The sequence below is a fragment of the Centrocercus urophasianus genome, unplaced genomic scaffold (genome assembly GCF_019232065.1).
Source record: "Centrocercus urophasianus isolate 14NV4802_14NV808 unplaced genomic scaffold, USGS_Curo_1.0 seq_16, whole genome shotgun sequence".
In the NCBI taxonomy this organism is placed as follows: domain Eukaryota; kingdom Metazoa; phylum Chordata; class Aves; order Galliformes; family Phasianidae; genus Centrocercus; species Centrocercus urophasianus.
Window position 1 is genome coordinate 24,469,648 of NW_024884711.1, and position 12,474 is coordinate 24,482,121.

Consider the following 12,474-nt stretch of genomic DNA (forward strand, 5'->3'; position numbering starts at 1 on the left):
TCTGACACTGTTAAATAGCACACAAGTATGTGTGTGATTTTTCCTGTGAAGGACAGATTCAGGAAGTTGCCTTGTTTTGAATTAAGCTGTGTGAATTAGGGTGTGTGAGTGCACATTGCCTGCACACTTGTAGTTCAGGTGGAACATCCGCAGAAGGAAAGGTAGCAGGTATTTATGTAGCAGGTTATTGCTCTCTTCTTTTCCAAAGATAGCTCAGCAAGCAACCTTTTCCACTACTCCTGCCTCCCCCAGTGACATGGATCATTAATGGCAGCTACTAACGCAGTGGCAGCATTCAAAGGTCAGTAGCACTGCCCTTCACACTTCAGACAGGCAGGAGCTAAAGGCTGGCGGCATGTGAGGGATTCTGCCCAGTCTTCTGCTATGCTGCTCCAGTGGAGATACACAATTTTTCCCTCTCATCTCTTCCACAGGGGTACCTGGGAATGAGGATTTGACAGAAAACAACCATTCTCTTCACGAAACACACAGCAGGCAGAGCCCTTGTATCATACAGAAGATGAAAAACAGTTAGCAAGATATAAATACACAATTTTGGTCATATCTGAATTCACTAGTATTAGTTCTAGCTTACTTAACAAGCAAATGTTTAAACCTATACGAAAGACAAGACCATCAAACCATCCTGCATTCTCTATCTCCCAAAAGGAAAGCTGACTGGAAATATTTCTAATTTTGAGTAGCTTAAACCCACCAGAGTCCTCCAGTGGCAGCAGAGTACCCTAGAGCATGGCCACTCAGTACTTGAGCAGAACGTGGGAAGGATGCTGATGCCACAGAACGCTCCGCAGTATCATCAGTCTCACTTCCAGTTTATAGTAAGCCAGGAAAAAAGAAGCACGTTCTTCTCAACCAGCTTGTGTAAATCAGAACAATCTTTTTTTTTTCTTTCCCCATGAAATTTTAAATGAAACAAAACCAGAGAAAATAGCATCAAATTTGTTTCTTTCGTCTAATTATATATAAATTAGTAAAAGGCTGCTAACCATAAATAATGTCAGCATGCATACAGATCCTTCTGACTTCTGTTTTATTTATAATAATATTTAATAGTCTAAGTATTATTCTTATTTCAGTTATATTTTGTGTTATAATCTATAAAATCTTTTTGCTTTTAAGTGGTTTTTTAAATGTAGTTGTGATACTAATGCACGCAGACATTTTTCCTGTGAAAGCTCAATATCTAAAGCTTACTCACAAGGAAAGATGCAGAAACTCACACATCTCTCCTTGATGAATGAGACCTGTCAGAAGCCAGTGATCCCTGAGCACAGGATACCTAGTGAGCTTTACAACAGGAGCTCAACAACCATGGAGAAACACTTTTAGTGCATGGTATTTTATGACAGAGGGGCCTAGATTGCAACCAGTCTGACTGTAATTTATATCCCATGAGAAGATTCTGGGAGCATTCTGTATGAAAATCATTCTACATTTCTTCTTTTCCCCAAATCCATTATTTTTCCGTAAAGGAAAGTATTCTGTTCTGTAACTTATTCAATAACAATTACACAGACTGAGCTGATTAGGTCAGAACTTTTTTTTTTTCTTTCTTTCTTTTTTTTTTTTTTTAAGTTGAAACATCAAACACAAAATACAGTAACATTTGCTCTGTGCACTGAAACATGGGAATACATTATTTTCTGTCATAAGAATTTTATGTTCAGAAGTCCCAACTCTGCAGAAACCTAATGCAGTTGATACTCATTTTTGTATTCAAGTCAGTAGGTAAACTCACAGCATGTGTTCTGTCTTTGCAGAAATAAAACTGATGTAGCTACAACTGTAAATGTTACACAAAAATATACTTGCCTGCAATTACACTACAATTTTGAATATTTTTTTCCCAAATAATTTCCTTCTGGCAAAACCTTGATCAACCACCTCCACAGTTCTTTACAGAATTCAGATTTCAGTATTATTCCTTAATGTTGTAAATGAACAGCCATGGAATTTCTGTGGAAATCTGCACAGCAGCATAGAACACCACAGGCTGTGGGAGCTGCATCTATTGCAACCAGTAGTTGAGTCATTATTCAAAAGGGAGGCCTGAACTCAGAAGAATTCGGCTGTATTCATCAGAGAGGATTTGGAGAGAGAACCAAAGGGTGGCTTTAGAAAGGCTGCTGATTTGCAATATGCCAAAGATATTTCTGGAATTATTTTGCACAGTTAAATGTTTGCTGGAATTAACAAGCTATTGAACAGAAAATCTATGTAACAGAATATGTTTTTAAACGGCTCGACAGTTCATTTCTCAGGAAACATTCTTACACATTTACAAACATTTTATGGTCTTGCATTTACATTCATTTTCTTGCTTGTTAAGCATTTTACAGACACTTGCAGTGATGCTTTTCAGTTAACCACAGCATAGGAGCACAGAGATAGAAGCTCAGAGATGGTGCAGAGACTGGGGCAACACAATGAATCAGTACAGGGCTGTTACTCTCCCCACACCAGCAGCTCTCAGGATTGCTGCCCCCAGTACCATCCTCTCCCCGCCAAGCTTGCACCTGGGAGCAGTGGTGTGCTCACTGCCTTACTTTTCGGCCCTGGGGCAGTGCCACAGCCAGCAGAGAAGGGACAAAGACACAAAAAATTCTGCTTCTACCTAAATAGACTGAGTCTCCTGTGAGGGAAGTCAGGTAACCTTAAGCACTCAATCACCTTTTTTTTTTTCCACTTCTACAATACTCACCTGACCTTCCCTTTGGTGTTTCTAAGAACAGTTGCAGCAAAATTTTGTGTAACGCCAACCAGACTGATGCCATCAACTTCCACAATTTGGTCATTCACTTGGATCCTTACAGGAAAAAACACAAATACATAAATAAGTTAAGGAGTTCTTGGAATATTTTGAACTAAACTTAGAGATTTTAGTTTGATTTTGAACAAAAACTCAATCGTAACATGATTGAGGTAAATAATCACACAATTCAAAAGACTTTCTTCCTGATTTGGGACTGTACCATCTGAAATACTGGCAAATAATAGGAAACATTAGCAAGGAAGCAATGAAAAACTGCGTTTGTGTATCTCATAAGTCCAGATTCAAAGTTATCATTACAGCTTCAATCATCCAATCGTTTTCCTTTTGCATAAATACAGCAATACCAATTCCTGCCTTTGTCATATGACTTAAATTAAATGAGAAACTTGAACTGTTCTTATATCATTCTTTCCAAAGCCAATCTTGGAAAACAGCATAAGACATAGCTTTGGTATTTCACATTAATGGAAAAAACTGTGATATTTAACTAAAACAACCTGCTCATCTGTAGGGAAAAGAGCGTGTGCATCAGATCTAATTGTGACCTACTCTCTTAAAATATTTCGTCTATCTTGCTCCAAAAAGATGAATTCCCAGTGTAAGACCAATCACCGGGCACAATACAATAAGGCCTTGGACTATTTGAACAAGGACTATCTGTTTGAAATACTGGTTTATAGCTGATACATTGTTTGATGCAGAAAAGTTAGGAGGAATTAAAAAAAATGCTGCTTTTATCTGAAATAAGCACTGGTATGAAGTCCCTAGAGCTGGCATAAGAATTATCTGGATTAAAACATTTAGAAAAGGATTGCTATGTTAAACTGTCCTCTAGTGATACGCCCCTCTTGTTTCAAAAATAATTACAATGTAAGAGCAAAACCTTGCATCCAGAAGTAATCAAAATAAGCAATTTTTAATTATTTATACAGACGTTACCATCTAAACAGTACAGTTTATACTGTCAAGAAACAGCTTTGAAAAAAAAAAAGAAAATAACTAAACTAAACTGTTTAACATCTCAGGATATCTTTGATTTCTCTTCAAAGACAAATTTTCACAGCAGAGGCTTTGAAAGAGACTTAAGTGTCCTGATGAACTAATTTCACTGTCAAATCTGAGGCAATGCTTTGCAGCCCTATATGTGTTCTAACAGTACCTCCAGCTCTTGTGACTCTGCTGATGTGGTAAGAATTAGGAGATTTGTGCTTTGGAGGCTTCACATCACAGAATGCCAGTGTGCTCTGGGCAGGATCTCCTTTCTGTACATACGAAACCTTGAAAAAATGATCCTTGGGACAGCCTGCAAACTCCTAGCTTAAAAATCACATACAGCATCTTGATCTCAGAATTCTGATTTAAATCATGTATGCATTTAATAAATACATGTATCATATTTGTACCTACTGTATTTGGATACTATATAAAAATTAATATTTTTGTTGTAATTTAGCATAGTGAGTTGCAGTCAGATGGCTTGCAGGTGCTCCAAGAAAGAAAATTTAAGAAGTTGGTGCTCAGTGAGGAGAAAATCGTCACTCTCTTGCCTGAAAACTAAAAAGGGGAGGAACAGATTCCTTTGTAAAGATAGTTCAGCTCCCATGCTTTGCATACTTTATGACGCAGTGCACTAGTATTGCTCATACAGATACAGAGCACAGCATTTCAAGTGATGAAATATCATTTTAGAGAACTGTTGTCTGCAGTTTTGTTGATCAACTGCAATTGACTCTGATTCCATTTGTTCTTTGGGTGTGTTTTGTATCTCCTTGTCTATTCAGCTCCTATATTCAATTCCAGCTTTTATTTTTATGACCATTGCCTTCAAAATCTCTTTTTCAACACATACACAAATTTTAATTATACCTAAACATGCATATATATCACACAACATACATTTAAAATAATTATTGTCCAATTGTATAATTACATGTAATTCAAAAAGAAGTTTCCTGTCTGTTGCCGTGTATGTTCAGCACTGCCCAGACTAAAACACTCTCCAGCCCCACGTCCCCTGCAGCTCCAGACTTCTCCTGCATCCGTACCTTGGCCCTAAGCCTCTGCACAGGGTCAGTGCCAGACAAGCCCAGCCGCTCTATGGACCAAAATGTCCTCAGAGCACTGTTCTCTGGGCAGCCTTCCCTTTTTGGTTGGAAATTCCCTCCACAGCCCCCTCCACCTGCAGCTCTGGGCTTCCTGTCCCTCAAATCTAATTTCCAACATGAAAGAAGAATTAGACCCATGTTGGCAAAGCCTAGATTATTAAGGTTTAACTGCTTTTATCATTAACTAAATTGGTAATTCTTCTGACAATTATTTTCTAATGGCTATGACTTAAAACTCTGCCTTTGTGAAGCAGCAGTTCTATGAAATGGAACCAAACGAAGTCAAATAAATACTTGCATAATTATTGCTCTGTGTGATGAACTGAAAAACATAACCTATGCAGAGGCAAAGTTCTGAGTATTTTTCATGTTAGTAACTGTGTAATGTTTCAAAACACTTGTTCTTGATGTTCTCAAAATACTGTAAGATGACTCATCACCACCATCATTTGAAAGAAAAAGCTATCACGTTGGCCAAGAAAGAATGTTATTTTTCTTATTCAGTCTAGTGATTGATTTTATATTTTACACACTATTAAAAATCTCTCATTACTTATTAGCGTGCTTTCATTTGGATTTCTACCAAAGCACTGTCCTTGGATAAACACTTCCACACAATGCCTTTCAATATGACAGCTGAATGCTACCTGTTCATATCAACTTGAATCAATCCAGTGGTGCTCAAACACTGAGATATACTTTTGTACAGATTCTGTGTCTTCAGGTACTTTACGCCATGACTTGATGGGTCTTTCAATAAATGATAGGCATTACCCTACAGATACTGTAATGCTTAAAATTAGAACTTCAGAGAGCCTGCTTCAAGACTGCTGTAAAGTTATTCAGAATATCTGATCCAACTGCCAAAAACCAGTTTTATTTTCTGTTCAGAGACTTTGATTTGCTATCAGTGTTAATGATTAACTAAGCTTTTCAAAAGGATGAAGTTAACAGGACCTTTTACAGTTGATGCACTTTATTACAGAACTGGCTGCTCCTGACAGAACTGGCTGCTCCTGACAGAACTGGCTGCTCCTGACTGAGAGGATTATGTATCCCTTTCTCAAGTGAATGATCAGTCAGGCTCTCAAAGAGAAAATGAGAGGGCTATTTCTCAGCTGACTGAACATTCATACAGTTGGACACCAACACAACTATTAGAATAGCCAAAGAAACATATCATTTTTTTTCTCAGATGACAAGCTCCTCTCAGATGCCATCTAGGGAAAAGAAAGAAGAGACCTCTAATTGAACATTAACTTCTGGAGCCCACTCAAGACATGTGAATAATGAGAGGACAGAAAATACATATTATCAGAGTCCAGGTGTGAGCTACTCTGATTTTCGACCAGAGAATTTCACACAGAATGCCAGCAGTGAGCTTAATGCCTTTTGGCTGAGCTCAAGCATATTTTTCAGAATAAACATTCACTTTAATTTAAAGTAATGAATGAATTCATGACATCCGGAGAGGTCAGCATCTTTACTTTCCTTCCTAATTTTTTAAGCCTGGGATAAATCACTACTTGGCCTTCAAGCTGGTGTCTTATTGCCAGAATTTGTAGAGATACTGAAAGCCCAGACTGGAGGTGGCTATACTTGAATGGTTTCAGAGCAGTGTTATTAAACTCTGTAAACTCCTGACAGGTAGAGAGTGCTGATTTAATCTGTACAGAGTTTCCACAGCAGAAACCTGGTCTTTTTAAATATGCAGTATGAGTAGTACACACTGCTTCCAAAGTCTGCACAGGAGGACAAGTTACAGGCATTCATCATTAAGGAGGAATTCAATTCCTTACCATTGTTTCATACACATTTCCATGTCAGATACCATTCTGTCAGACTGTCCCTCCGCTGCCACCTTTCATGTGGCAAAAAAAAGGCAGTGGGAATTCTTGTGGGAAGGTTCAACCTTGACTGCCATACCATCAACACCTGCCTCGGCTGCTCTGAGTCAGCATAATATAGGAGGCAGTACTTCTGGAGCAGCCCTCATATGTTCAAAAGGAATTATTTGCATTGCACATACCAAATAAGCAATTTTAGAAGCAGTCAGGTTTTACACGAGCACTGTAAAACCTAACCCATTTATTTAATGGAAAGATTTATGTTGCTGATCCCACTTCTATCGAGCAATGTAGTTTTGGTCCTCTAAGGGTAAAAACCGCATTTTGAAGATTACACATATTTAGAAATACAAAGTGACACTATGTGCTGCTAAGCTTAAAAGGAGGTGTATTTAATAAGTTAATAGCTCAGAAACACTGAACTATTTTCCTAACATATGTTGAGCAGAACTGTTCCTCATAAGCACTAATTGATTAAAGCTGGTTTGAAGCCAAGAGAGCATGTGAAAGCTCAAAATCATTCAAAATTACCTTCAGTCGTGATGTACAATGTGGAATCTCCAGCTTTACTCATGCTATAGCACATCAGTTTTCAGGTAGCCACAAACCTGGATCCGTGGCAAATCTACTCTTCTTTAACAGTTTAACCCTTGCACCAAAATAGTGTATTTTCATATACCACCTCAGGTATTTGAACCTTACCAATAGCCTCAGAATTTTACTGCTTTCCATTATCATGATCTACACTTAGCTAACAGTTCCTTCCTGTGCAAATCATAATTCATGATAATTAACACTGGGAAAGTTTCCAAATACTGAGTCTACTTTACCTGCCATCTCTTTCTGCTGCCCCACCTTCTGTTACTGTTTTGACAAATATTCCCAGTTTTTCAAGGCCTGCATCTGCTCCAACTCCCATTCCAATAATGCTAATGCCAAGTCCATCTTCATCTATGAAAAAGAAAAGTGAAAGCAGAAACTCATTAAATTTGATTTTATATAGTTATTTGGTAGGTAAACATCTATGCTTTGTTTTCTCTTGATTTCCCACGTAAACAATGCCAATTCCTTTTGATTCTTTTAAAAATCTTGTTATTTGACTGCATTAGTTTTGCACAAAAACATTACCTTTGCCCTCTTGAGGAACTCAGAACAATAATTAAAGATTTTTATTTTTCCAGAGAAGAATGAAAATATCACACAAACCACTGCATAAAATCATAAAATCATGTGTTAGTGGAGTGGACACAAAACAATTACTGTAGGATGATGCATGTTTTTCAGCTGTTCTTTTAATTTCTCACTGAATAGTTACTGAAATCCAAAAAGCCAAGGTGATCATCAGGGATTCAAGGAAACTCAAGACTGGATATGTAAGCATGTGGATTATCTCAGACTTGTAGATTGATTTCATACGAACTGGAAGGGGCGCACAGACTACGTACCTTTTTCTAGTTCAACTGGGAAAAGCTCCAGCTTTTCCACACGCTTCTCAAGTTCATATTCAGCTGATGCAGCCACTGGGTCAACTTCATCATTTCTCCTGTCATAGTCTTCATTGGAGTATGTATTGAAAACCTGTGGAAACAGATCAAAAACCATTTAACTGCCTACCTCAGAAAGAGTGCCAACTGAGCAAAGTAGCTACTGCTTTTCTTCTGTGATGTTGCAGAGTCTGGAAAGGATTGTAAAGGCAAATTTCTCCTGTTCATGAAAATTTCAGGCATTTAAATTTGTGCTTTTTTTACACAGAGTGCAAGTAAAGTTGCAAAGATCAATTCTGAGTATAAATGATTTTTTTGTATTGTTCATAATTATAAATGCAGAAGGTAATCTTGAATAAGTTGGTCTTTCCATCTCAATATTTAAAACACATAATTCAGTTTATTAAGAATGCATCATCACTAATGATTCACAGACACAAAAAAGCAAAATATACTGAAATATGTATACAATCTCTGTTTCAGTTATTATTTCTAAAAAAAAATCCAGTTTGCATTCATCTAACCAAAGCTAGACCTGAAGACTTCTCCATCTACTGTTACACCACCTACGTGTACCACTGCACGCCATACTCCATAATATGCAGTAACTTTTAGGAGAACAAAGTACACCGTCCTGGGTCCTTTTAAAAGAAACTATGTTCACAGTTCTAGTTCAGCTCTGAGGCAGTAATTTAACACTGCCCTGTTTTCAGCTGGGACAGAGTTGATTTTCTTCATAGAGCTTATCTATCTTTTGGCTTCATGAGAAAAACAGTGTTGATAACACATCGATGTTTTAGTTGCTGCAGAGCCAAGGAGTTTTTCAGCATCTCGTACTGTCCTGCCAGTGAGAGGGCTGAGGAGCACAAGGAGCTGGGAAGGTACAGAACCAAGACAGCTGACCTAAAGTGGCCAAAGGGATATTAAACTAGCAAAAGGTCATGTTCATACTTCAGGTGTCAGAGTTTGCAACCTCATTCATGTAACTGCCCAGTGATGGCAGTCATGAGACTTGAAACCTCACTTTGAAACCTCACTTTGAGTGTCAATAATTGCATTGAACTTTAGTCTATATCAAGTTATGCAGAAAAAAAAAAAAAAAAGGAAAATAACGTTCCCTATCTTTACAGAAGGTACTGTAACACCACACCTTGATGGCTGCTTCGAGGCCTTTCTGACCTCACTGGTGCCAAGAGGCGCCCGCTGCCCGCAGCCAGGCCAGGCTTCAGCTGCATCCCTGCTGCCCTGCTGCTGCTTCCCTGAGGCATCACGGACCTTTGATACAGACTTTCTACCTATTTCAAGAACAATGCTGTTTAATCTGTTACTATCAAATGCAGTTAAGTGTGTATGGATAGCTAGTAATAATCATCTTAGATTGCGGTCCAGAAAAATAGAGGTAAAACATCATGGTTAACAACATGAAAACAACTTTGAAGATTTCTTTTGAGCATCTTCCACTAATAATGACTGCAAAAATGAATTTAGAAAACCAACTGCCAGTAGATTACTTCCATCATTGATTATAGCCTCTCCTACCCTGCTGCCATTGACCACTGCTACCCAGTGACCAACTGGCTCCATTCCTGAAACCAGATGCACTTCACACACACTTGAAAGCAAATTAAAACCAAATAATCCTGCTTTCCATCTAAGTCTGATATTTTGTGACAAACCAGAGGAAAAGAAGAAACAGTAATGATTCACATTCACTGTGTAGTCTGGAAAACGCCTCTTCCAGTAATAAGCCTTTCCACCTCACATTTAAGCCTACAAGCTTGAGGGTATTTTGAATTCTAAATGATGTCTTGGCAAAGCTATGCTTGCGATGTATGCCCAGAGGACACTGTCTCAGAGAGGGTAAATCTGTCCCAGGTTTGCTTGGCAGAACCCTCCATCGCCTAAAAACTAAAAGAGTTCTAAGAAAACCTTACAGATAGTGCAGGGGAATGGAGGAAAAGACCACCATGTAAGTACTGCATACAACTGTTGTTCACAAGAAAATCTTCATTGAAAAGCTGTTTTAATGATACTTCTGCACATTAATTTATCTTAAATAGTAAAGTACTAATATTACAATACAAAATACTATTCAAGTCTGCTGTAAGTATAGTAACTGTACTATGCTTCTCACAAAGCTGCTGCAAAAAACTTCCCAGTTTTACATAAAGTTGTTGAAATAGGAGAGATATTTGTACTGTATGGATATTTTAATTCCTCTACTTTAGATCAATGGGAAACAATAAAAAATTACCTCTTCCAAGAATACTGAATAATATAATAACATATAAATAAACATTTTACAAGAACTCATAAACATATCTTGCACTGATTTCTAGCAATATTGATGCAAGAAAAATTGTTTTAACTAAATGATAATCCTCAGAGGCCTTCATAAACATATATAAAAGATAAGGAAAACAGGTCACACACTAAACACTGTGCAATGCTGCTGTACATTCTGCTCTACTTTAGCATACATTTTCAGATAGGAGAAAATACTCTTGCAGAAACAAGCATTGGGAAATGTAACCATTTGGTTTAAAACAACCTGCAAAACCTATGTGCAATTTCTGACCAAGTGATGGGCAACTAACCAGCCACTGAACATGTACCAATAACCTTGAGCTCCTCCCCTAGATGTCTAGGGAAGGACACAGTAAATGAACCTGCACACAGTAAGCGAAATTGCACATTGGAAATGCCCCGAATGCTGCAGTAAGGCATCCTGCTGTCAGGCATTAGAACTGCCAGTTAAAATGGAAAAACAAAAGAGAGAGTGTAAATTTAGCAGCCTGAGAGAGAAGTTCTCAAAGTCTTTTGTTACTTTACACTTTTCAAAGACCTCTTTTCCACAAGGTAAAGCCTTTGTTATATTATCTATCTCTGCCTGCTGCTTCCTCACTTAAAGGACGAATCATGAACAAGCTCTAGCTATACCATGGATTGGCCACGTAGCGTCTAGGTCTGAAATGCTGTACAGTCACAAAAACAAGTACAGATTAAAAACTGCAACTGGGAGAGTATAGCTTGGGTTTCCTGATTTATCAGCACGATGAGGAACTCTGTGGAACAAAGATGTATTATCAAGGAAAATGGAGATGCAGTCACCAGCTGATGGAGGATGCCAAGAAGAGCAGGAAAACACTGCTTGCAGGACACAAGGATTATGGGGAAAAATCGTATCAGAAAATTAGTATGTTTACTTCTGGATCTTTTTTCATCATGTTAACTGGCCCCATTTGTTGGCGGTTTGGATCTTGCTTACTTTGGCAGAATACTTACAAATAAGAAAAGAATTAATGATAGTGGCAGTGGTGAATACAGTTATCACTGTCTTCAAACACATCACAGCACTCTCACTCTCTCACTTTATTGGAGACTGTAGGATTACTGATAGCATCAGGGTAAGACAGTCGGTGTATCTATCCTACCTGGCATTAACTCATCATATCTTTTAGGTCATACGACCTTGCACGCTGCCCCAAATGTGTGTTTCTGGAGGACGAAGGAGGAGGCAGTTATCATTTACCTCATTTTGTGTGATCACATTCAATGGATGACTGATTCTTTTAAACAGATTTCCAAGTGTTGAAATTAAGAAAAGGAAATTTTTGGTTGGAAATCCTTCTTCTTTCTGAACCAATCTATCCACCACATTAATGAACTGCTTCTTCTATGCAGACATGAGAACTGTCACTCTAGATTTTAGCTTGCTAAAAATAAAAATGTTAAATATTTTCACCCACAAAGTATACTTAGCTTAAGTAGGCCTATTTTACCAAGTCTGTCACCACTGCATTTCCTAGAGTGCGCACAGGCCTGCAGATTTGCAGGAAATCCTTTGATTTAATAGAGTTGGTTTTGCACTCACACTGCTTAAGTAGCCACACAGGGAAGTCTACTAAGCTGTCAGTTAAAGAAAGCTTACCTAAGGAGTATTTAATACATCATCTTAATCTACACTTGTAACTCTTAAGAGTATTTAGAAACAGTAAGTTTCCCGGGAACTCACCTTTGACATTTACAAGGATTTACACAAACACTCAAAAGCACAAGAATCAAAACCCACCAACAGTGGTGAAAACTGAAGGGACACTAAATTTACATGTGCGTGTGAACACAAACAGACCCTGAAGAATTGGCTGGCTCTCTCAAACACTGTAGTTAACAGAAAGTACTTCTACCTTCACTAATGTGACACAGAAAGGGTCATCAGCAATTCTTTTAGCACAAAAATAACC

The 12,474-nt window shown here is 38.0% G+C and overlaps 1 protein-coding gene across 3 annotated transcripts in view; it reads right to left on the minus strand.

Moving 5' to 3' along the window:
* The window catches only part of PPP1R9A (protein phosphatase 1 regulatory subunit 9A), a 131,605-nt gene that overhangs the window by 55,186 nt on the left and 63,945 nt on the right, over window positions 1-12,474 (minus strand). For all 3 annotated transcript variants that reach the window (XM_042816540.1, XM_042816539.1, XM_042816537.1), the window contains exons 2-4: window positions 8,192-8,324; window positions 7,577-7,697; window positions 2,723-2,827 (exon numbers count right to left, since the gene is read on the minus strand). In XM_042816540.1, coding sequence (XP_042672474.1) covers window positions 2,723-2,827; window positions 7,577-7,697; window positions 8,192-8,324 — 359 coding nt within the window. The remainder of the gene's footprint in view (window positions 1-2,722; window positions 2,828-7,576; window positions 7,698-8,191; window positions 8,325-12,474) is intronic.